General features: G+C 40.5%; 2 protein-coding genes across 2 annotated transcripts; both read right to left on the reverse strand.

The window, feature by feature from the left end:
* Positions 1 to 399: 399 nt before the first annotated feature.
* On the reverse strand, positions 400 to 11,809 carry znf628 (zinc finger protein 628). Its single transcript, XM_020928115.2, is given in 10 exon segments — positions 400 to 2,491; positions 3,392 to 3,634; positions 4,577 to 4,626; positions 4,629 to 4,727; positions 6,157 to 6,484; positions 8,139 to 8,309; positions 8,478 to 9,410; positions 9,480 to 9,552; positions 10,216 to 10,729; positions 11,671 to 11,809. Coding segments are annotated over 9 exon segments (4,041 nt in total). The 5' UTR covers positions 10,587 to 10,729; positions 11,671 to 11,809; the 3' UTR covers positions 400 to 718.
* A 404-nt stretch (positions 11,810 to 12,213) lies between these two features.
* Positions 12,214 to 19,496, reverse strand: il11a (interleukin 11a). Its single transcript, XM_020928033.2, has 5 exons — positions 19,159 to 19,496; positions 18,382 to 18,539; positions 14,845 to 14,940; positions 14,099 to 14,260; positions 12,214 to 13,445 (listed from the first exon to the last, which is right to left on the reverse strand). Exons 1-5 carry the CDS (start codon positions 19,163 to 19,165, stop codon positions 13,254 to 13,256), a joined length of 615 nt encoding a protein of 204 aa, XP_020783692.1. The 5' UTR covers positions 19,166 to 19,496; the 3' UTR covers positions 12,214 to 13,253.
* Positions 19,497 to 27,016: the final 7,520 nt, after the last annotated feature.

A 27,016-nucleotide genomic window follows, 5' to 3' on the forward strand; every position in this document is an offset into this window, starting at 1 on the left:
TTTTTTTTAAGATTAATTATATGTGAGGGTTTATTCTTACTGTGTATTTGTGCAGGACTTTGGAAACCGTTTATGAAATGTACTATATAAATAAACTGGATTGGACTGAAACCTTTTACAGGTATGAACAATTAGTCAGAAATCACATTTTGGCAATCTGATAATGTCAGAAGTAAGATGATTGGATCTTTTGTGTGCAAACATAGCCAGTGTCAGTGTGATTACAAACTAAATCATGATCAAACCTAAAAAAACACGCACCAGGGACTAAGAGTGGAAATTTGTTCTAGTGCTACAACCTGGCACAATGCATCTCTCCTGTTCAGGTTAATGTCTAATGTGCACTGTCCCGGTCTCATGAATAAACTAAATAAATGAATCATAAATCATAAACACATGTGTATTTGTTAGCACTGTATTATTCAGAATCATCAGTATTAATATTTTACATTAACATAGCCTATAACCATGATACAAAGTGTACACTTATTCACAAAAATCAATAATAAACAACCTGCCAATGACAGAATAATTTATAGTAATATATTAATTTTCCTATTACAAAGTCCATGTACAGCCTATGTAAATGTATAACATTTCTATGGTGGCCCATGGCATTTCAACACACAGTCTAATATGATGCATGTTCTTCAGGAGGCCACACACACTGACTAAAGTGCTAAACACAGACCTGGTTCACATGCAGAGTCAGACTGGTCTATTTTGGGTCTTCTAACATCTGTTTTCCTTCATTAACCGTAGACTCTAGTTCCTTTGTATCCATTTTTATATTCTCACATTGGATTTCGTTGTTTGTGATTTTCCCACCTCCTACCGATTCTAGTCTATTTTCCATGCCACTTGTATTCACCTCAATTATAACAATCTCATCTCCTCCTTCTAGCCGAAATATGCCTTCCATTGCTCTTTCATGCTGGTTAACTGTGTGACCCGTAGCCTCACTATCTCCCGCGTCTCTTTCAATCAGTGCTATCATCTGCATCCCCTCTTCTTGCTCTTGTCCTATCTTTGCATCCCCTTCCAGTTCAAACACCACCTCTTGTCTGTCTAGCGATCCCAAATCTTGGTTTGATGTGCAAGTTAGTTTCAAGCTATTACTGGCTTGCTCTTGGTGGAACTGAGCTTCATTTGCTGTTGTGTTCTGGTCCTCAGAGTGAAAATGCAGAACGTATTCTCTTTCGTTTCCTTCAGCTTGCTTATCGCTGCTTTTTTCATCACTCCAGTTTTGCAAAAGCGACATTATTCTACCTTTATCGCCTTTCTTGTCGTCTAAATCTTGATCTGTATTGAATTGCAACAAAAGAGATTTACCTTGTTTACCAATGTCTTCACCTATAGATTGGCCTGACGCTTCCCCCTCGAACTGTAACATGTACGACGCCCCGCCTCCTCCCACGTTCATTGCATCCTTTGTTAAACCTTCATTGTCAAAACATAAAACAAATTCTTTACTTGATACCTGCTCTTGAACTGTCATTTCTGAATTGGTTGGAATAGGTGTTGAAATCGGTGAAATTGTTTTCGTTTCTGTGGACAGCCTCAAGCTCTCTACAGATATCGGTACTTGGGCTGGAATTTCGTTAGGTACTGAGGTTGGAGAAGGCAGTGACGGCTCTGTAGTGATGTTAGTTGCAGTTTTATTTAAAGAATTGTCGGATGAAAAACTCGCAGCTTGTTCTCTCTTCTGTTCTGCAGTTTTGCTTTTACGCCCACGTTTATTCCTAGCAGTCCTCGTGCTTTTTCCCAATATAGGTTTAGAGAATATTGAATTAGGTGGCAGTGTGTGCGTTGGTGCCATTACAGTTTCTTTTGCATTGCTTTTGCTTTTTGTGAGAATGAACTGTTGCGGTGGTTGTAACTGATTCTGAAATTGCGGTATTTGGTTTACAACAGGCTGCAGAGTTTGAATTGTCTGTAGCATTGGCAGGGCTTGCGATTCGGACGCTGTCGGGACAAGAATCAAGTTCGACTGACCGCCATTATTAGAGGGACACTGCAAAAGGAGGTAGTTCTGTGGAGGAGGGGGCGGAGGGGGAGGAGGGGTAGGTGTTGGAGTCGAAAGAGGAATAAGCTGGAGACCATTGACTGTCTGAATCATGAAATAGTTCTGAGACGAATTTGGGGGAATATTCAAGGCTGGTTGCGACACAATCAAACTCCCATTGTTTGCTGAAGTTTCCAAGGTGATAGGGTTAAGAAGGGTTGTGGTTGTGGTAACCCCACCCACGTTAGCTTTCACCGCCACTCCGTCCTTAGCTCCTCCACTGGGTGCAGTGGGGGTATTGGTGTGGGTTCGGATGTGGCGCTGCAGGTAGGATTGCATGACAAACTCTTTGGAACAGTAGGGGCATTTGAAGTCCTTCTGGGTGGAGTGAGTGCGGAGGTGCAGCTGGAGGTTGGATGAGTGAGTGAAGCTTTTGTTGCAGGTCGTGCACTGATAGGGGCGCTCTCCGGAGTGGGTACGCTCATGCTGAGAAGGGAAGAGAAAGAGGAGAGGAGAGACGGAGGGTCGGGTAAAGAGAGGAAGAGGGGAGGAATAAAGGGAGAGATAGAGGGGGAGAGAAGGAAAGACTACATTAAATTCATACAACAGCAATTCTCACACATTTCTGTGACAGATTCAGTCTTTTCAATTATTGTCTCTCAACTATTTGAGTAGAAATGTCACTTGGGGTTGTGGCTGCAACACACATGCTGAGCAATTCGCTGGCCTCAGCACTGTGATAGTGAATCCTGTTCCAACTGTTTGCCTCAAACAAAGCCACAGTGGGTTTCAAAACATCATGAAACATTACGAATCAAATGTTTCTCATGATTTTTTTTTTCTAAAGTTGTGCTACCCGCCCTTCACTTTCACATTTGTCCTGTGCTATAAAGGTTACGGGAAAGAAAAAGACGTATGGGCTATGTTTATCATATTTATCTTATTTAAAAGGCCTGTACCTGATTTTGACCCCATGTATTTGAGCAAAATTACTTTTGAAACAGTACAGATACATTGTTTAAGCAGTCTGTATCTAGTAATTAAATGCTTTCTTTTCTGCCAATCTGGAAATGCGCGGCAAGCATGCTAGTTGTTGTTAGCATGACCATAACAGCAAAAATCCACTCTGGCCTCTGAAAGTTGTGAACAGTGCTTAGAAACTCATCACGGTGAATAATTAGGATGCTCAGAATGCAAATGGTAAGTGAGGAGTAACTTTGGACCCCTGCAAACTCTTTAAAATTAACTAGTTAAAAATCAAGTATATCGCCTTTAATATTTAAGCAGATTGGTAATATAGTGACTTTTTGTTATACCAATTTATTGCATGTATGGTCTAGTACCTGGTAAACACTGCACAGCGTTGTAAGATGAACACAAACCCACCTGTTTGAGATTTGACGTTTGGGAGAATGACTTGGAGCAGATGGGACATGTATGTGGCCTCAGACCTGAGTGCATCTGACTGTGCCTGCGCAGACAGCTGGTGTTTTTGAAGGACTTTCCACACTCCTTACACACGTAGGGCCGCTCTCCTGTGTGCTGCCTCAGGTGGTACTGATAGTGTGAGCTCCATTTGAACGTGAGAGGACAATGGGGACACTGGAACGCCCGGACTCCTGTGTGTACCTAAGGGGGATGAAGACAGGATAAATTACAGGCATTTCGCTTAAGGGCAGGGTTTATGCTTAATTATCTTTATTTTTAAAAAATCAAATACCAATAAATTAAATGTTGATAGACAGGGCCGTGATTTTATTTTTGAGTTAACCGCATAATCGAAAATGTGACAAATCTAAAAGCTACTGGCACTGCTTCTATATAAATGCAATTCTTAATTGCAGTCCCAAATTTAAGATCCATAACGTAACCACAATCAAATTCTTAACCAATTTACATTTACAATTGCAGTTTTAAATGTGCAGACTGAAACTCTCATGAATATAAAGAAGAGGGAACCACTTGTGGCTTAAACTTAGTTATTTTTAAAGTTCACAAGACAAGACCATTCCCTAATTTTTACTTTATTTGTAGCTATAATACCTGTTGTAAATATTATAGTTTTACATACTGACCAAGAATCAGTTTGTGAAGAAAATTTGAAAAATATGTTGAAAATGACAGGACATTCCACATACTATAGTTGTATTATTGTTGTTGTTCAGCACTTCCGTAAGCTTTAGCTGTTTTAAATGTGCTTTATAAATAAACTTTGATTGATCTGATATTTAAGATCACACCAGGGAGAATTCTAAAATCTAGAAATCCAAAAGTTAGGCACAATTTATACTTATTTGTCAAAAAATAATCTCTGTGTACATTAGAGAAGTTTTCTACTATGGTTGCAAGGTAATAGTTTTGGAATTCCCAAGTGTGATGTCATGATTTCCAACCAGGAAATAAAGTCTGAATCCTAAAAAATGTCCAAACTAGGAAAGAACTGTTTTAGTAAAATGTGTAGCCCAACCTGTCAGAGACACTTTAAGAGTCTTTATGATATGGTTACTTTGTTTTTACTCATGTATAATTTAGACCGTTTATAGACTATAGATGTGTGTGACAAGTCCTTACCCTCTGGTGGATGGAGAGCAGAGAGGAACGTTTGAAGCTCTTGCCACACTGCAGCGGTAGGGTCGTTCTCCTGTGTGATCTCTCATGTGGTACTTCAGACCAGAGGAGCCTTTAAAGGCCTTTCCACACTCTGAGCAGCGGTACGGCCTCTCTACACCACCGCAAACACACAGGAAATCATGATTCATCAGTGTTAAATAGAAATACTCTTAGAAAGTCATAGTAAGGCAATACAGTTATTAAAAAGTGTATGTGGTACACTGTTATTATTCCAAATTAATGAAAAAATAAATAAATAAATAAAAGGGCAATTGTTTTCGCAAAAAGTAATTAATAAATGATTCCAACAGTTTCATATAATTGTGATTTAGAGTTACGTAATTGTAATCGCTTTTAAACAGCCACTTTGAATGAGTGCTATGCTAACAAAACGTTAATTTTTGACGATATATTGTTTCACTATCAAGGTAAGGTTAGGGTTGGGATTAGGTTTACGGACAGGTATTTTGTTTATGGTTAGGACTTTGGAACAGTTTAATAACCGGGTCTTGGCGGAACTGTGTTGGGAAAAACTCACAAAATCCTTGTTTGCATAATGTTGTCATCACTACTATCTATTTATTTAGCTGTATAAGACAACTTGGATATTGTAAACGTTACTTTGTTTGCATCTACTTTATGGTCTTCAAATGATGTCCTGGATACCATTTAAAGGGTCCATATTATGGAAAATTGACTCTTATGAGCTTTAATGTCATAATGTTGTTACCTCATCGTAAAGATACCTAGTGTTTTTTGTTTCATTCTCACGTTTGAGTAACACTACACCTCCAAAGCTCTACAAGGTCTGTTCCACCTTATGACGTCATGAAGCAGTAGTTTTATCAGCTACCTTGTAACCTCAGTTCAGCAGAGATTGGCAATTAGATGTCTTAAATTATCCAAATGATTCTAGTGAAGGTGTACGGAGTTTAAAAACACAATTGAGCACTTCCTGTATTACTGCATGACATCACAAGGTGGAACTGAGTGTTTTCTGTATGAGAAACTCCTAAATATGCAGGATTTGTGTGTTAAATGTGTTAATGTCACAAAACACAACTCTAGGTGTTTTTGATGAGTAAACAACATTATAACAGATCAGAAAACAGTAGGGATGTAACGATATCCAAATCTCACGATTCGATATTATCACGATGTACATCTCACGGTACGATATTCATTGCAGTATTTTGAAGAGGCTAATATAATTGTAGATGAGACACTTTTTTTGCTTTCAAAATACCTTGACAAAATTTTGGTGTGACTTATTACCGTCATAATCCCAAGAATTCAAGTAAAAATATATATTTCTCTGTGTTGTTTGCACTGAAATTAATCATGGGATATGTAGTTCCCTATAAGCTGTTGAAACTATAAAACCATGCATTTAAGCAAAGGAACTTGTGATTCGATATTATTGTGAGACTTTTGCCGATACGAGATTTCAGTTATTGTTACATCTCTAGAAAACAGTGTAATATAGGCCTTCTATATTACACTGTGAAGCGCTATTTTATATCTATATTAAATTGGTTTACCTCCAGCCACTGTGCTTTTGCCCCCTGCCTTCTTCAGTGACTTGAGTGGCTTGGATTGCTGTTCTTGCTCTTCACCGACAGTAATGATATCAACACAGATTTCCCTTTGTCCCTCCTGCTGTTTGTCAGTTTGACCAGGAGACGAGGGAAGGGGCAGGGACAGGGACAGTGAAGGGGGACACACGATTTCAGCCTCTGCTTCGGCTAAAAGTCTCTGCTCCGGGGTGTGGGAGTGCTGGTGGGTAAGGAGGGAGGAGAGGAGGGGGAAGGAGCGGTCACAGGCTGAGCAGCTGAACTGACAACGGGACTGTGATGTCAATGTGTGCATCTGAAACACAAGATAATATGTGGAAATTAGAGTGGTCAATCAGGGTTTGGGTGATACCGTAAACAAAATAGATGCAAATATGTAATACTGATATACTTGACAAAATACTTAAAGATGGGGTATTACACTAAATCCACTTTTTTTTTTAAACTTTCTACCATGTTCTAACATTCCCTCATCAAAACACGTCTGAAGTGGTTTTCTGAATCATTCGTGCATGTTTGAGCGATCTTGTGGTCTTTCACGGGCCCTATTCAAACCCTCCTTACGGTTAGCCCTCCCCTTACAGAACAGCAAGACCAGCAAGAGGTAAAATGGTGATCTAGATATGTTACGCGTTAGCAATTAATATAGAAATGTAATACCCCATCTATAAAGTTGGCATTTAGAATAGCTGAACTAACTTGTTTCAGGCTATTTAAGTTATAGAAGAAGTTAGACATTCCCCTCGTGTCCTTTCTCTGTCATTGTTTGTGTTTTTAGTATCAGCAGAGCCTCCACATTCAACACTGGTTAAGCTGCTCCGCTGAAAGCAATAGCAACAGCTGCAATCTATCTGTCTCTCCTCGTAACTGAGAGGATCAGCTGTGGTGCTCTTATTTGCAATGATATTGTAATATTTCAATTTACATATTGCCTCCAAAGCAAGATATTATCATGAGCTATATGATGATGATGGCCCAGCTTTATGATAAACATACAACGTATGCTTTCTTTATACCTGGTTTGATCCCAGTTTTGGTTTAGTCCTAGTCTAGTCCTAGCCTGATTCATCAGCTGGTTTCACTTTGTGGAAACCTTCTGACCTCGCAGCATTAGGATTCGTTCGCTTGACGGTAAGCGGGTACTTTTTTTATTTAACCAATCGCTGCTATTTGGTCGTGACATATGTAATGCACCAGAACGCTCAGTGATGTCCAAGTAATTACCGGCACAACAGCAAAGAAAGCAGAGAGTGAAAATCCTTGATCTCGGGAATTGTTGAGAACACAGAATGTATGGCTTCGTCTACATCCATCTCTACCGCTTTGTTTACTGTTATGCTGTACCACAAAAGAGACCAAGATAGGCGCTGCGTTAGATGTCATGGCTTCACAGCTGTTCGCTGATTGGCCGGTGCGCGGTCTACAACTTCCGGAGTTCTTGGAAACTGTCTAGTGTATTCCGATTCCTGACCTAGTCGCTGGAGAGAAATAAAATTGAGTGGGGACACTAGGTGGCATCAGTCTGGCTAGTCTAGTCCAGGATTAATTCAGAATTTTGTCCAAATTTTGCTTTGGTCTATGTGCAAGTGTGAATGCACTCAGGGATAGGTCCTGTTTTAGTCCACGTTTAGTTCTAGTCTAGGTTTAGTTTCGGATTATGTCCCATTTTAGTTACTTCTGATATTACTCATGTATACTTAGTAGTTTTGCATTGCGTTTTATGGCGCAAAACTAAAGATTTTTTTTTTTACAGTTCACAGTTCACTTCAATGTGATTTGTTATATCCACCTGTCACTCACTCATGCCTGATCAATAGGAGGAGAGTGTGGGGAAAATGTCACTAAAATAGCAGATCATTCCAGGGATCACATCACAATAAAGTTCTATGTTATATTATGTGGTGTACATAGCTGTGTCAATGTTGGCGTTGCAGTGGTAAACTTCTCACCAGGGAGACATGTCTGTTGAGGCCTCCACTGGTTTTGAAGCTCTTATTGCAGTAGCCACATGACAGCCCTGCCCATGTGGTTCTGGGCTCCGGCTGCACCGTCTCTGAGCTCTGAGTCACCGCTGTCAGGCTCTGCAGAAGGTCGAACTGGGTCTGGGTGGCTCCCACATTCTTGGGACAAACAAAGTAATGCACATAAACAAAGGAGAGTAGTATTTATATTCTTGTGTGAATTATTTTATATGCATGATGACATATAACTATATATAACAAATCCCAAAACGTAGTGAATAAAAACATTTCCATAGCACTGTCGGCCTCCCCCATGCCTGTACTTACACTGTTGTTGCTGTCTGTAGTCTCCGTTAGCCCGAGCAGCACTTCTGCAGTTTGTCCGTTTTCAGAGACTGTAGTTGTCTCCACCACTTCTTCAAAGTCTGCAAGCAGGTGCCCGGCCCCCATCAGCCCCTCGCCCACCTCCATACTCCCCGCCGGGCCAGTCTCCACTACGGGTGCAGGCTCTGGGGTCATGTGGATGGACTGATGCTCCTCCAGCTCAGTCCTGGTGCCAAAGGTCTGGCTGCAGCTGCCACAGCTGTACAGCAGCACACTAGCCCCAGTGTCTGTGCTCAGGTGGACCTCTGTCCCTATGGGCCTGGACGAGCGGCCGTCTGCCCCAGACGTGGTGAGGGTGAGCTGGGGCAGAAGCCCAGGGGTCTGGCTGCTGGAGCCAGTGGACAAAAACACCTCCTCCATCCCCACAGCAACTCCTTCTGCTCCTTCTTGGCTCACAAAGCCAACCATATCCGTCAACATGGAGGATGTCACCTCCTCTGGACCTACCACTATCTCAACTACACTATTGCCCTTTTGTGCATCTGGTCGCTTTGTGTCCTTTGCTGCATTACTGGAGTTTGAATGGGAGTTTTTATGCAGTGCGAGGTTGGATGAGTGGGTGAAGCTTCGCCCACACTCACCGCAGACGTAGGGACGCTCTCCGGTGTGGATCCTCATGTGCTGCCTGAGGTTTGTGGACTGAGTGAAGGACTTGTTACAAACAGAGCAGGTGTACGGCTTCAACCCCAGGTGCACGTTCTTATGCCTACGTAGACTGCTGGAGTTTTTAAAGGCCTTGGGGCAGGAGTCACAGGGATAGGGGCACTCGCCTGTGTGCTGGCGCAGGTGATATTGGTAGTGAGAGCTCCATTTGAAGGTCAGGGGACAGTAAGGGCATAGGAAGGTCCGCACTCCAGTATGGACACTCTGGTGGACCTGAAATATTCACAGATGTTAGAATTAAATGAAAACAAAGATATGGTTTAGTAACAAACAATTGTTTACCTGCAACAGAGAGGAACGTTTGAAAGCTTTTCCACAGTCCTGACATTTGTATGGCTTCTCACCTGAATGGGATCTAAAAAAAAAAAAAAAAAAAAAAAAAGACAAATATTTTAAATTGTTTACATTTCTATTCTTTCCCTTAGTTTCATAACAATACTACACTGGCACAAGCTTTTTCCATTGGTATAGTTACAGAGGTTGGTGGTTTAGTTTGATGCCTATGCATATTATTGTTGTGTCCTTGGGCAAGTCATTTCACTAGGGCCCGTGAAGCATCATCTCTGAGTGGAAAAAGTGGGCGCGACTGTGTACAAACAGTCTAGTGCTCTGCATCTGAGCAGGCTGCAGTCCCTCTGGAGATGCATGTTTGTAAGGACTGTAGTGTGTGATTGATTGTCAGCGTTTGGCGGTACAAATTGGTTGCCATGCTTCAATCTGTGACTATAGATCAAGCTTCCCTCCATGATGAAGTATGGAATGAATACGGCATGAACTTTGAGCATCTACAAAAGTGCTCAATAATAACAGTTGAAGCCAAAAGTATCATACCAATGTATTGTTCATCTTATTCTTTATACAACTATGCGGGAGGAAATTGGACACTAAAGTGACTCTACAGTTTTCTTCTGTGTCAGTGGGAAAAGCTGCTATTCAAGGGTTTCAGCTTTCCAATTGTAGATGCAATTTGAGGACTTGACCATTCAAAAGATAAAATATTAAGTTGGATAACTGCTACCTTTGATGATAGAGCAGAGCAGAGGAGCCCTTAAAGGCTTTGGGGCAGAGGTTGCAGCGGTAGGGTCGCTCGTTGTTATGACTTCGCTGGTGATGCGTGAGTCTGGATGACCACCGGAAACTCTTGCCACAGTCCAAGCACTGAAACGGGTGCTCTGCCTGCTCCGTTTGCACTGCCCCCCCTGACGCTGAAGAGGGTGCTACGTCAAGAACCACCTCTCCGCCACTCTCCACACCTGTTTTGTCTTCATCCACCAGGTCTCCTCTCTCCCTCTCGTCCTCCCCCTCTTCCCCTGAACCAAGGAGGGATGGGAACGGGGACTGGGGTGGCAAGAGGTCAGTTTGAACCACTAGTGCCACTGAGTTTGCCATTTTTAAGAACTCAGGCTGTGGCAGAGAGACTAATTTTTGGTTATGTTATTCCAGTGTTACTATTCATTCATCCAATTCCACCACTTTCAATAGACTCCTTTGTGTTTGCCATGTGGGACTCCTCCAGGCGACTTGGGAAAGGCCTGAAATAAAACAAACAAAGTCAAAATGTAATTACTTTGAATCTAGATTTTGTTGCAAGCATTCATTTACATGTAGACTTATAAATTTGCCTTCTCAATTAATTTCAGCTCAAGTTTATCCTGGGATGAACTGTCAAATTTTGAAAACATGCACAACAAGCACTTCTGACCAAGCCTGGCTCAAGATCTAGAGATGGGTCCCTGGGTTCAACTTTGCAAATGCCCACAGTTCCTGACAGATTGTTCCAGAGCTATTGAAGGACAGATTTTTCCAATAACACATATTTTACAGCTGAAAATTACGAGTTTTAGTGTCTTACCTCCATAGATCTGACTTGTAACTTGACCTGTGGAGTCACTAATTTCTAATTTCCATGGAGATAAATCAGTTTAATAACATACTGTGGGGCAGGCCAGGTAAAGGAGTCCCTGGAGACAAGTTAGTTGCAACCTCCACCAGAAAAAGTTGTATCTTTAATGTGCACTGCATGTTATTACCATCTTTGTTTTGCAATATTTTAGAGTAAGTCCCTCTACGGACCTAGTGTTTTGTGCCCATAATGAAGTTTTAACAAATGAAAAACTAGGTGAAACGTATAATATAACTTTAAATGTCCCTCCCTCCTTCCAGTCCTGTGCGCTCTGCTCGCCCTCCTCCCTGCTCCTCTCCCTCTCCTGGCTGTCATTCCCTCTGTGACCATCCCCGCAGTGCAGCAGTAGGCACCACAAACAAACCCATATCTCACATTTTCACAGCATTTCGTGGCGCTCAATCTAACCCCATAACATAAAAGAAGTACATCCAAAAATGGCACAAGTTTTACGCACAGTATAAACAATTCAGTGGCCTGTATTTCAAAGCTAATCGCGACCCATCGAGCAAATAATCGCTGCTAAAACTGCCAGTAAGAATGCAGTTTGCGCACAGAGCCAGCACTTACCGAGCATGTTTAACTTATCTTACACCCATAGCGGTCCTCATTAGAAATTGGACAGGGTTCCGCAGTGCTAATCCACACAACCTTAACAATAAACACAGCGCAAACTAACCAGCAGTCCTCCGCCCGACACCGCCTCCCAAGAACAGCGCCGCGGATTGGCTGTCGTCTGTAGTTAAAGCTTTACAATGATTGGATAGAAAAGTCCATGGCTAGATTGACATTTTATAGTTTTCATCTCCAGAGAGCACAAATATTTAGTACTTATGCTATAAAATAACACATACTTATAATAAAAGTATATAGACCTGTTATTTCATTAGGACAAAAGCAGACTCTTGAATTTCCTGTACTTATAGAAACCATTAGCACATTGGTTTTGAAACTTTACAGACAAAGACGTTTAACATCTAATAAAATATTTAGCCTTGTGAGTACCACACACAAGACTAAACCATGTCTAAAAATAGGACTATAGCATATGTAGGTCTACCACAATTTGAGAAGCACAGCATTAATAAAACATTCCACATTGCTTGAGCACATTCATTTATTTCATTTCAGCAAGGCACATTTCACATTAAGGCCAATCAGTGTGTGGAAGAGGCATTTGATGTTACAATAATAATTTAAACAGGATGGTAGTAAATAAGAATAAAAACTGTATAAAAGTACAAAAGGACAGGAGACTCGCTCCACTGCAGTCAAAATAAATAGCTCCACCAAAGTTCTCAAATAAATAGCAATACTGTAACAAATACTTGGAAAGAATAATCAAAATTATAGTGATAAGAATTCTACAAGATATTGTAGAAAATAACATACTACACAAAGCACTGAATGCAATTTCAATTTTACACTCATGTACATATATGTACAGAACAGTGTCACAATACATAGTATTTTAAGGCTTTGGGTGTACTTAATATTTATCATAAAAATACTTTTTCTACCCCAAAGCACAGGTTAAAAATCAGCCAAAGGCCAATCTCAACAAGTTTGTGCAAAGAATCCAGGTCCATCAGTGCTCAACATCTGGCCACATCATGCAACCTACCACAAAGTTCAGTATTCACTTCTTCATGATGCAGCTCAGTCATAAAATACATTTCAAAATGCATCATCAGGTTATTAAAAATATGGCACAGGGAAAACTAAATAAAATATACATTTTTTATCTTAAAATAGAAATAAAGGAGCTGGGAATTTGCAACAACTACTGGAAAAAAGTAAATTTTTAGAAATGTAATTAACAAGAAAGTAAAGATGTCAACAATATTGTGGGTAACCAAATTCACGTTAATCCAGAAATAAGAGAAACACGATACAATAATATGCAATAAATAACATTAAATAAATTAGATTAAAACATTAAATAAATAAATAAATATATAAATAATATCCCCAAGGCCTCCAGGAACAAGTCTGTGATTAAACTGGCAGTTCGGGTGCGTTTGAGTCTGACTTGGTAGCACAGTGTAGCACATCCATTCGACATTCTTCAATATACAGTACAATTTGGGCCAGTCCTGAGTCCCGTTAGCTGCATTAACTCATTGTGCTATGGACGAGTGGAGGAGGAGTCATCATTGGGACTGTGTGGTATTGGCAGAGAGTTTTGGTTTTAAACTGATAAAGGCTCTGTACGCCCAGTCACAAAACAGTTTAAAGTGTTGGAGCAGCTCGTGGGTGGACTGCAACACGTCAAAATGATACGGCAGGTGAGGGGGGAGAGACGGGGTCGCCGGGGTCAGCCTTGGTGCCTCAACTTTCTGCATCTGTTGTACAAACAAAACAAAACAAAAAACTCATAAATATCACACCACCTTGAGAATCCCCTATCTCATTCGATGTTGGCGGCTAAGCAAGTTTAGGTTAGTTAAACGGGAGACCGCAGGCGTCAGAGTGGGGCATAATGTCCTTGGACAAGACACTTCACACACCTTGCCTAGTATGTGGTGTGTGAATGAGTGATTTGTGGTAATTGGAGGGGCGGATACCTCAGATTGACCACTTTACTTCAGTCTGTCAATACAATAACTACAATACAAACTTACCACCGAGTGTGTAGAGTGAATGAATGATGCGAGGAATAAGAATATACATTTTAAGAACATGTTTGTAGACTAAACCACAGACGTAGCAGGTTTTCTACCCAGTAAAATCTCATGAAAATATGATGAGACTATAATATTACCTAAAAAGTTTAAGGTTTTGCTTTTTTTGCCATTCAAATTATGATTTTGATTTGATAGAAATATGTCGAGTGCACAGGTATAACAGAAAATTGCATGTTTTCTATGATAAATGCACATTGCAGACTATTGGAGGGCCCCTTTCGTGCATTAAACACCTACGCTTTACTCATCCAATTGCCCCTGATCTCCAGCGACTAAGAAAAGCACATTGTAAACATTTCACACAGACTGACCTGTCTATGCAGCAGGTTCATGAGAGATTTCATTTCCCTGATCATCTCCATGAGTTTGGGCAGTGCAGGGTGGTGGTGCTTCTTAGACACTCTGTTGAGCCACTCAAAATGGTGCTCGTACAGCTTCAGGTCGGCGTGCAGCTGAGTGAGGGTTGGCCTTAGCTGGAGACAACAGAAAAGTTTAATATGAGGGAACAGCATTTACAGATAGAAGACAAAAGAACCAGACCTAAAGGTGAACCATATAACTATATTCTGGTGGAGCTTGTCTCTATGGAGGTGCTGCATGGTACATTAAATTTAACTAACTCTATTGAGATAAACAATCGTACTAGGCAGTTACAGGTCAAATCTGTGGAGAGGGGACCCCACTCACAGTAAAAATTCATGTTTTCAAGTTATTTTTCTAGCAACAAAAACATGTATGATTGAATAAAAACAGATAGACAAAGCAATAACATCACCATGAAGCCCCGCAGGTGACAGAAAAGTGCACCTTTCATTTTAACAGACTTAATGGGGGAAACTAATGTGCAATTAATAACATTTTAATTGAGATCAAGATTCTGTTATTTGTAATTGTCAGGCTTTTTAGTTGAAAGGCCAATCCTCTGTCAGTAAAAGCATGTAATTTGAAGCTGAGCAATTTTGTTAAAAGGCCCTAAAAATAAGGTGATATTGTTGTTGTTTTTTTTGTCATATTTTTCAGCCCTAATAAAGGATCTGAGCTTTTTAAAGTGAATTACCTCCAGGTTGGTGAAGTCGTTGGCTGATCTGTTGCTCATTTCGGGCAGAGACCTGAACCGGTGCGGCTCCACCACTGAGTCAAAGGCGTGCTCCCTCTGAAAGAAAACAAGACCATGGGTTACACGGTGTAGCCAATGCACAAAGTATGAGACCAGTCAAGACAGAATACGGACAAGGGGAGTCAAACCAAACACTCAGATACTAATTGATAATATGATTTCAAAACTAGTCCTCAACAAGAAACAATACTAAAGAAACTGCATCAATGGGACCTTTTTCTTATTGTGGACATTGTTTAGTCCTGATTTAATCCTGGTTCACTGCCAAATTTGATGTGATGCATGTGAATGTGTGAACGCACCCATAGTCTGGTTTTGATCTATTTCAGAAGTAGTATACAACATGGTAATATAAAAGAAAGTACTACTATTTTGGGTTGAAATTTAAATTTTAACTATTGAACATTTGTCATTCAGTGTTGTGACTATCCATGTGTTTCAGAATTATGAGAAATTAGGATTGTTGCCATAGCTATTAACACTTTAAAACAAAATAATATCTCTTTTGAATGTGAAAAAGTACTCCAAAAGTTGCATAAAACAGGAAGCTGAAACCCAGTAGTATTCCTGTGTGCTCTTCAAGTATCAGACAGCCACAGTGAAAGGTTAAAGTTCATTCAAAGCATACAGTAAAAGACAGAGTTTATAGAGACAGTAGCTTTGAGTGAGGGCAGAGTGGTTCAAAGGGGTGAGTGTGAGTTCAGCCACATTCTAGCCTCCAAACGTCAACAATAAGCACAAATGAGCTGAAGCCACAGGGTGTTTTCTACTGAGGATAACAACATGTGCAGTGACCAAATCTGCAGTGGGACAGACAACGCAGGACTGGGGAAACTCCAGGGTCACCGCTATAAAAAGATGAGATGACGCAGTGCTGCAGCCTGGGTAGAGAGGAGCTGTGAACTGACGGCTCTAGTCTGTATCTCTTTTCACGAGGGTTGTCAAAAGTATCGAAAATCAGATACTAATTGATATTAAAACTAGTGTCAGAACTAGATACGCGTTTGAACAGGTGTTGATGCTAAAAAAGTCACGTTCACGGGGCAGAAATGAACCTTTCCTGAATAGTTTTAGAACTATCTTGAACTGTATCAGAACAAGTTTAAGACCAAATAAACTCTACCTGGATGACTGAGGGATTACACAGATATAAGACCACGTATTTAATGTTTAAAATCTCATTCAATTGTCTAAAGAAAGGGTGTTTTTTTATTATTATTATCATTGTGATATCAGAATCAGCATTTTATTTTGTATTGAGTCTATCCTTTAGTATCAAAATCAAGTCTGAAATGTTAGTATCGTGATAACACTACTTTGTACTCCTTTATGTTATCTCATGCGATTACAGTGTTATGTTAAGTTATTACATTGCTCAACAAAGCCTCTAAGCAAACTATCTCCCAGCATAAATGTTTAAATATGGATTTGTCATCTTGTTTTTCACTAACTTACGCCTGTATTTTTGCTTTGTAAGGTTTAATTTATTTTAAGATGAATAAAAAAGCTGTCAAGTGAGGACTGAGAGCTGCTGTAGTGCTCATAGCTGCCAGCAGAGGGCGGTACATGTTATGGTGGAAAGTTCAAAAACTCCACCACAACACAATAGCGTCATTGCTGTACCATCTGAGCCCTGTTACGTTGATGAGTGAGTGAGATGGTGAGATAAACTTGTTTGTGTAAATATACTGAGATAGCTTAACCTGTTTATAATGTTGTTTTCGTGGCCACCTCCAGCTGTTTTTGTTGGGAGTGACTTGTGCGATGAATGAGCCACATTGTGTGTTTTGTCTTACTCATGTTTTGGTCTGTTTTGTCTCCGCTGCTTTTGTCCCTTCCATCCTTTTCCTCACCTCATTACACCCATGTTACTTTGGTGCAGCAGAAAAGCACTGAGGCTGTCTGTGCCTGTGATCTCTCCATCTCTTGTGGTTTTAACATTTTTCTCGGCCTGTAATTCAGCCCCTCATACTCCCTTTATTGCTCTCACCATCGTAGATCATGACCTCACTCCCTCCTCCTGAATGCAAATGGTGAAATGTGATAAACGCTTTTGATTTTTATCTAGTCACTTTGCTGTGGCGACCAAAAGAAAACACTAAACACTGCACCTGCACAACCCACCCACAGCCTTATAACAGACTGCAGTGTGTTACAAAAATTACGGTTCTCAAATGTACGTGCCCAGATACTGTTAATTTAATATAAACTGAAAAATGTACACACAAAAATACATCTTTCTATAAATTCCAAACTATCCTATATTAGTAAAATGATAAAAACTAACAAAAATATCACCTTGTATAAACCATGTTGACGGTTGTTTGTTTCTGTACCGAAATAAATTCCATTCTCTTATCTCAAGTTCGTTATCTACGGCCTAGACTAAAGAGTGAATGGGATTATCTAAGATTGTATCACCTGGACAGAACGCTTGTCAAGATTTACATAATGCAAAAATAGAGCCCTGATCAGTCAAGTGTGACTAAAGATCCAGAGATTTTACCTATAACAACTGTTCTTTCACACAGACTCTAGTGTAGGATCATTGGCCTCCATGTTGTCATTGTTGTTATAACAGTCAGAGAAAGTTTGTTTGGCAAGTAGGGTTGTCAAAGTATTGAAAAATCTGATTCTAAAACTATTTTAGGAACTAGATACAGGTATTGATATTAAAAAATGAACTGCTTTAGAATGATCTTGAGCTGTATCGGAGCAAGTCAAGAGCTCATGGAACCCTATGAAACCTACCTGGATGAATGAAGAATTACACAGATATAAGGCCACATGGTAATATAAAAGAAAGTGCTATGATTCAGTGTTGAAAACCACATTCTATTGTGTAAAGAAATAGTGTTTTTTGCAATGACTGTGGTTTCAGAATAGGTATTAAGTATCAAATCTACTCCATAGTATCAAAATCGAGTTTTAAATTGTAGTATCCTGACAATACTACTTCCCACAGACTGGAGTATGGCATAACTCCCCATGTTTCTCCATTATAAGTGAAAGTTTTATGATAAGTCTAAACTCATGTCTGGAAATGTCTAATTTTTCCACCGTCATCCTTTGCTTCCCTGACTCGCCTGTTACACCACTGGTCACGTGAGCAGACAGACCATGAGGCTGCTGCTGCTGCTGAGTCAGACACCTGGTTTAAAAGTGAGATCACTCGTTCAAAGCTGCTTAAAAGTCTGAAGCGAATGTGCGTAATTGCGCTCAACTGGTTTCATCACCACCGTGTGATGTGTACAGTTACCCTCGGGTGAAAGAAATGCAGTCAGAGCTCCAGGTCGCGTATATGGCCCCTGGCGCAATGATAGCATCCCCTTACACCACCCACACACACATACACACACACAAACACACACACACACACACACGCATCTCCAATGTTTTAAAGCCCAATTAACCCATTAACCACTCAGCCAATCACGGCGCGCCACTGCTGAAAACCACGACGCTGTTTTCACTTACCAGCAATTCTTGGGTGAGTTTCATGAGGTTTTTGGTCTGGTTCGAGAGTTTATCCATTTCGCTCGGTCTGCGCTGGGGGACAGGGGACGTGGACGTGAAGACGGGCAGGTGGGCCAATAGCAGCGATAAGAGCAGCGAAGAGGAGGAGTCCAGGAGCACTGCGTAAAACAAAACGGAAGCAATTAGAGCACAGGCGCTGTCATCTCGCTATAATGATAATGACCTCAGCTCCAGGGAAAGATATTGCACCACAATATAAACAATGGCCCCAGACTTGGCACAGCGCCCCCTACGCGCCTCAGTGTCAGAGTCGTGTTTTCACAGGCTGGTTGCAAATCATTAAAAACATTAAAAGGGGCTTTGGCACAGAATATCACCATAGTTACTTAACCAAAAGCAAGGCAATGAATGCAGCTTATTGTCACACCTGCAACTGGATAGGTACGTGAGTCCGTGGTATAAATTATATAGAGACAGCCAAGTCAAGTCTCAAACAGTGCGCTTATTCATTCTTCTCCTTTCAAGTTCAAATACAAGGTAGCTAAGTATTAAAAGGGACCCAGAGCGGTGATGAAATGATGAATGCTTGATAATTACAGGTGAACCACAAGAATTACAGCCAAAATAACACTGCGGCATTTCCTACGTCTTTGAAACTGAGAAGTCATTCAAAAGTTACGCAAAGTCTGTGAACTCTTTGCACCGGTTCAAATATTAAAGCAAAAGTTCAAAACAACAGGATTTCGTGGCTGAACATGCATGCGTAAAAAGACTTACATTTCATATTGATCGGCTCCCAAGTTACAGCCAATCCACGCGGACAAATAAATAACAGATTAATTGAACAAAAAAAGAGCTCCGGAAATTGTCACGTGCTCCGGTGTCTTCTTCGTGTGGAATAAAGTTATCAGGACCAGTGAGGATGGCGAGATGTTGATGCGTGGTGAATTATGATCGCAAGGATGAAAAACAGGTACAAAAATGAAAAATCAAAGTAGTAAAAGTTAGTTTCTGAAGTTAAGTTAGAGCCCCTGTAATCTGTTTTTATAAGTGTTATAAGTTTGGAGAGACGTGCCACAGCGATACGGAGACAGGGATGCGAGTTCCAATTTTTGCGCGCTGTGAAGTGTTTAGGCTTGTTTAAAACTTCCTTTATAAAGACCTCGGGCCCATGACACATCGGCAGTGAGTCACTTCATTCATAAAAACACACATACACAGACACACGCGCGCTCTCTCCTGCCCTCCTACTTTCCTTCTCTCCTCCCTGCTCCCTGTCTCCCCTTTGCGAAACTTAGAAAAAATGTTCCGTTGTTTTCTTTTTTCTTTTTTTCACTGCTCTATCACTTTCTCTTGTCCTGTCCATGCTGCTATCTCTGCCACTTCCTCTGACCGGGAAGCAGCGTCTACCTGCGGCCAATCAGCGCAATCTTTCAGCTCTTTCTATCTCTCCATCTCTCCATCTCTTTCACTCGCTACTGTCACTTCAAAACACTTCGTTGTTTTACGCGTATCAAAGCATCGTGTAACCTTGGATATGTTTTGTTTTTGGTTCAATAACTTAAATTATTTTTTTAATTTCTAATAAAATACTATTATACATTACAAGATGTTTCCCAAACTGTGGTAAGAGTACGACTAGTGGTACGCTGGCTCCTTCTGGTGGTGCTCTGTTTTTATTAGTGTCATTGAATGTCTTCTTTTGGTCCTTGTTTAGAACTACTTTGGGCATTTTTCAGTGCCATTTGAGAGACGCTTTAGTCCTTGTTTAGACCTGGTTTAGTCGTTGTTTAGACCTGGTTTATCCCTTGTTTAGACCTGGTTTAGTCCTTGTTTGGACCTGGTTTAGTCCTTGTTTAGACCTGCTTTAGTCCTGGTTTAGACCTGGTTTAGTCCTTGTTTAGACCTGGTTTTATCCTTATTTAGACCTGGTTCAGTCCTGGTTTAGTCCTTGTTTAGACCTGGTTTAGTCCTTGTTTAGACCTGGTTTTATCCTTATTTAGACCTGGTTCAGTCCTGGTTTAGTCCTTGTTTAGGCCTGCTTTAGTCCTGGTTTAGACCTGGTTTAGTCCTTGTTTAGACCTGGTTTTATCCTTATTTAGACCTGGTTCAGTCCTGGTTTAGTCCTTGTTTAGACCTGCTTTAGTCCTTGTTTAGACCTGGCTTTATCCTTATTTAGACCTGGTTCAGTCCTGGTTTAGTCCTTGTTTAGACCTGCTTTAGCCCTTGTTTAGACCTGCTTTAGTCCTTGTTTAGACCCGCTTTAGTCCTTGTTTAGACCTAGTTTTATCCTTGTTTAGACCTGGTTTTATCCTTGTTTAGACCTAGTTCAGTACTGGTTTAGTCCTGGTTTAGACCTGGATTAATCCTTGTTTAGACCTGGTTTAGTTCTTGTTTAGACCTGGTTTAGTCCTGGTTTAGTCCTTGTTTTAGACCTGGTTTAGCTTGTTTAGACTTGTTTTAGTTCGTTTTTAGACCTGGTTTAACTATGCAGAAAGTCAAATGTCAAATATAATTACAAGTCAAGCATGTCACCAGTCATTTTTCACTGGTTTTGGTTCAGAGCTTGGCTTAGAAATCATTGTATTAGTAGTGTACTGAAGCAGGTAGCCTAATTGCAGTATAGTTTTCATAATTACGCTGTTGCCATGCTGTTTCATTTCTATTATCATGCTATTACTCAGCTGTGAAGTGCTACCAATTTGTTTTACGATGCGTTCACACTTGTCCTGGTTTAGTCCTGATGTACACTTGGTTTGGTCCTGTTCTAGTCTAGGGTTAGTCCCAATTTTGGTGTGTTGTCTGCAACTCTTAGTAAATTTATGAATGATATTTCTCTTCTTCAGAACCTCTTTTGAGACAGCGGCCTGGTGTTTCCACTGCCCCCCCACTCTCTCTCCCTCTCTCCCACCTCCCTCCGTTTTTTCTCTTCCTTCTCCAGGGTGAAGGAAAGAGTGAGGAGTGCGATCGGAGCACGGAGAGGTGTTGTCCAGACCAGAAGGGGCCTCTGAAAGTGTTGCATAGAAACAGTCAGTAGACACACACGCATACACACGCATATATACACCGTACACACCACATTAACCATGAGTGTCCTTAGGGGGCTGGTCGTCAAGGTACAGGGGGACACACGTGCCAAACACTCACAGATGTAGCTCATATTGAGGTATTTGAAAAGCTCTCCTATACAAGATCCATGTCAAATTGGTTTCTATTTTATATTTATGCACACAACTGGAATATAATTTGGAAAACTTTCTGGAAAATGGCTTTCTACCTGCTTGTCTTGCTGTTGAGATGTTTCTGCTTTGACAGGAATGGCCCACAGACTATAACCTTACTTATCTCCACGGAGACAAGCAGGTAACACCACCAGATCAGACCGAGTTATGGGTCAGATCTGTGGCGAGGCGATCCCACTCACAGAAAGAATATCTGTTATCTCTGAGCTAAAAAAAACAGCAGCAATGTATAAATAAGTTTAGCGTCCCACTGTGAAAACATTATAGGTCAGACAATAACAGCGCCATGGAGACAAGCAGGTGACAGACCCACTTACAGAAAAGTTACGCAATGCATCTGTGTCCCTTTTTCCTGTATCACCTACTGGTTGGTAGTTAAAAATGCACTGTGTAATTTTTCTGGTGGGGGTCCACTATTTATATGTTTCCATAAAATGTTGTATGTTACACCGTGGGGCATTAAACTTATCTGTCTTTTATTTATTTAAGTACAGGCGTTTTTATGGCCCATAAAATGCATTCTACGTGTGGGTGTGTGTGGGTGTGAGGGAGGGAGGAGGTTGTCTTTCCATAGATCTGATCTGTAACTCACTATCTGCTTGTCCGTATAGATAAACAATGGCATTTCCATGGAGACAAGGAGGTAGCAGAAAAGTTACATAGTGCACCATTAATGAAAATGTTTTATATATCCATGATAGTCTATAATAGCGCCGGGTATCATTCAGAAGTTGCCGATACGATACATACCTCGATACGTAGGCCACGATATGATACATACCTCGATACGTAGGCCACAGTACAATACATACATTGATACATAGGCCATGATACAATACATATCTCGATACGTAGGCTACGATACGATACATATCTCGATACGTAGGCTACAATACAATACATACATTGATACATAGGCCATGATAAGATACGTATCTCGATACAATGAGCTTACGATTTGATATGATATATTTCAAATCAATTCGATACTGTTCAGTAGAAAATAAAAGTTAAAGCATAGTTATTATACTGCAGTCAGGCTGGCGCCACCTAGTGCCTTCGCTCAATTTCTTTTCTCTCCAGCGACAAGGTCAGGAATCAGAATGCATTAGATGTTTCACAAAAAACCCGAAAATGCGAGTTTGGGCACCAGCCAATCAGCGAAGAGCCATACATTCTGTGTTGGCAACGATTCTTGAGACTGAGGATTTAAAGCCGGAATAAAGAGAATGTTTGGTGAATTTCATCAAGGGGAAAGACATTATTGCCCCTCTTCCTACGGGATTTGGGAAAAGCTTAATATACTATTTATCTATGTTAGAAGCGCAGTACATACATCATGACCAAATAGCAGCGACTGGTTAAATGATAAAAACTAATTCTAACACAGTGAGTTCAGACAGTTCTTACGAAGGGAAACCAGCTGATGAATCAAGCTAGTAAAACAGCAATTCTTAGTTTATCCACCTCTTGTGCAAAGTTCTTATGAAACACGCACATTTTAATCATCAAAACTGACAGTGAAAATGTCAAACGTAAACAAATTTCATTCCTCTACACAAGCAACGAAACTGTAGCTCAGTAACAAAATTATTTTGTAAAATATACCAAAAAATGCTCTTGGCGATATATTGATACAGCAACCTACGATATCGATACTGTATCATCACATTAAACGATACGATATATCGATATTTCATTGTATTTGCACACCCCCGGTCCATAACCATTTTGTTTATTTATTGTTTTATTTTAAGTATTCAAATTACAAAGTTTATTTAAAGCTGATTTAAAACTATTTTGGATAAATGACCTTAAATACTGTCAGGTGTCATAAACCAGTATAATCTCTGTAGCAGTTCCAAGCCCAGACAAACAGGGAAACCTATTAAAACCTATGTTAAATCAATAGCTATGCAGATCCCTGGATGCCAAGAGTCAGAACATTTTTGGCAGCGCGATAGGAAAATGGGAAAGAGCGCAGCAGCAGCACTGGAGAATGCTTCCTTACATACAGAAAATCTTTATTGAGTTACATGACATTTACAAGAGCTTGTGTTTCTTCTTTTCCTACGGGGTCACCACCAGATCAAATCAAGTCCCCCCAAAGCCCCCGTGTTTACCCAGGCAGGGACCAGGAAAACACTGGCACAGGGTGTACAACTGCCAGGACAGAGCGAGGAGAAAATGAAGACTGCACAGGACTAAACCAGGACTAATCAGGACAAAACCAGGACATAACCAGGACTTAACCAGGACTTAACCAGGTTTAAACCAGGACTAAACCTGGACAAACTATGACAAAACTAGGTCTTAACCAGGTGTAAACCAGGACTAAACCAGAACTAAAACAGGAGTAATCCAGGACTAGACCAGGAGTCAACAGGTCTAAACCATGACTAAACCAGGACTCATCCAGGACTCAATCAAGACTAACCAGGACTAAACTTGGACTAATAAGGACTAACCAGGACATAACCAGGATTTAACCAGATCAAAACCAGTTCTAAACCAGGACTAAACCAGAAATAAACTGGACTAAACCATGACTAAACCAGGACTCATCCAGGATTCAACCTAGACTAACCAGGACCTGGACTAATCAGGACAAAACCAGGACTAACCAGGACATAATTAGGACTAAACCAGGAGTAAACCAGGACTAACAAGGACTAAAATAGGGTTAACCCAGGACTAAACTTGGTCTAAATCAGGATTAAACCAGGACTAACCAGAACTAAACCAGGACTAACCAGGTATAAAACCAGACTAAAACTAAAACAGGTTTAAACTAGTACCAGAATAGGTTTATGGGACTATGGGAAGATGAAACCATAACTAAACCAGGACCAACGAAGGACTAAAAAGAAGATTAAACCAGGATTAAAGACAGAACTACACCAGAATTAGATTAAACATAAAACCTATAACTAAAAACAGGTCTTAACTAGTAATATACCAGTTTAATGGGACTACGAGAGGATGAAATTCTAAAAATGTGTGAATGAAAACCTGATTAAATCAGGACTAAACCAAGTGTAAGACTGCATTAACCATGCCTAAACAACTAAACTGGATAAAACCACTCTAGAAGTGAAACAGGTCTGAACTAGCAATAAGCCTAAGAAGATTCTTATGAGACTAAGAATGTGTTCACACTTGGTCTTGGCTTGAGCCCAGTTTTGTCCTGGACCAAACCAGGACTAACTGGACAAAACCTGATCAAACTTATTCTGGACCAGACCAGGTTAAAGTTGGACTAAATCAAGTTTTAACTAAGGGTTCATCACATTAACAACTGTGATTAAACTGGGACAAAAAAAAAGAATTAAACCTGGACTAGACCAAGACTAAACCAGGACCAAACTAAGTCCATAACTGGACTCTAACCAGGATGCACTACTCCAGGACTAAACCAGGTCTAAACTAATGGGTTCATCACGCCAAAATTGGGACTAAACTGGGACCAAGACTAAACCAGGACTAGACCAGGACCAAATCAAGTCTCTGTTGGGAATAAAGGACCCTCATCAGAATCAGTTTTATTGCCACGAACTCAGTGTGAGACTAAACTGCTCCAGACCTAAACCAGCTCTAAACTAACAGCAAAACTGGGACTAAACTTTTACAAAACCCCCAAAACTAGACTGGAACTGAACAAGACCAGGCTTAAACAGGACTAAACCAGGACCAAACCAAGTCTACATCAGGGCAAAACTGGGCTCAAAGCAGAACCATCATCAGAATCACTTTTATTGCCATTTGCAGTGTGAGATTATACTGTTCCAGGACTAAATCAGCTCTAAACTAACATCAAAATTGGGACTAAACTTTTACAAAACTCCAAAACTAGACTGGAACTGAACTAAATCAGGTCTAAACCAGGACCTAACCAAGTCTACATCAGGGCTAAACTGGGCTCAAGCATCAGAATGGCACTTTTATTGCCATTTACAGTGTGAGACTAAACTGCTCCAGGTCTAAACCAGGTCTAAACTAAAATAACACTGCTCCCGAAAAAGGCTGGCACACCGGTGTACAACTTCCTATGGCTCAATCGTGTTTATTTGGTGGAAATGCCCCACACTTTCAATTTGTCTCCTCCACACTTTAGTCATCGCGTCCAGCCTGGGTCCACTACAACACGATTTGTCATACTATCTATTATGTCTCACACTTAGGCTGCGGGGAATGCCTGGAAAAGGTCCGTCAGGTGCAGTTAAGCATAGCCCTACTGTTGCAAAGGGCAAAAATGAGTTTCCAGTAGTCGAGGCAGAGCTAATGCATCATAGTATATCTCATTGTAGTCATAGGCTCTCCAAGACGCACAAGGCAAACCAAGGAAAAGGAAGAAAGCGCTTTTGGAGACTGACTTTGAGATTAGGAGACCCTTTTCAGACGCACACTCATGCTGCGGTTAGAAATAATTAGTGGTGGGCCCTTCGACTCAGAATATAGACAGGGTTGCCAGAGCTGTGGTGACAGGGCTTCACTGCCAAACAAACCAACAGCAGCCAGTGCCCGCAGTGCCCGGTGAGGAGAGGGAGTGGGCGGCTGTTGTCACAAAGGGTCATGCTCCCATAAGTTTGTTTGGCGGAATGATTTTGGAAAGATAATTAGGTCTTTTGATTTTCTTATTTATCTTGATGAATATTTACATTGCTGTTAGATTTGAGCTGTATGGTTTAATAGAAAAACAACCCAAAAATTTTACTCAGCTAAGGTTGATTTCAAATAATATTACTCAAGTACAAATACAAAGAAATTACTCAAGTAAGTCCAAGAAATTACTCAAGTAAGTGTTAAAAGTATTTGAGGTTCTCAAGTAAGAGTAACTGTAAGAGCAGACATGACAGATTATAATTTGTAGTTAATGAAATAAGAAGTACAAAACATTAAACACTGCACAGAATTTGTTATTTTCAAAGGATAGACACAAAAATGAAAAAAAAAAAAAAAATTATGAATGAGAGGTACAAGAAACACAAACATTCAAATCATTTCATTTTGTCAACATAAAGCTTTTGTCACTTGTGGTTTTGTGGTCTCATAACTGGACAACTAACCACCACTTTTACTCAGGGAAAGTACTGTTAGACTGTAAAATGTATTACAAAGGAAGAACAATTTTATTAAAAAGTTATTCAAATAAATGTAATTCAGAAACTGTAGCTAAACACTACCCATCTTTGTTGTAATCGGTTCAAAATCACATTGTAAACACAAAGTCGCCGGCTTTTCAGAACATGTTTGTAGAGGTTTGAACCACAGGAAGGAAATTACTAACCAGACTGATGCCTCTTAGTGCCTCCTCTCAGTTTCATTTCTCTCTAGTGACTAGGTCATGAATCGGAATACACTAGACGATTCGCAAGAACCCCGGAATTTGTAGA

The sequence above is a fragment of the Boleophthalmus pectinirostris genome, unplaced genomic scaffold (genome assembly GCF_026225935.1).
Source record: "Boleophthalmus pectinirostris isolate CB_2022bp ecotype Guang Dong unplaced genomic scaffold, ASM2622593v1 HiC_scaffold_6, whole genome shotgun sequence".
Lineage (NCBI taxonomy): Eukaryota > Metazoa > Chordata > Actinopteri > Gobiiformes > Gobiidae > Boleophthalmus > Boleophthalmus pectinirostris.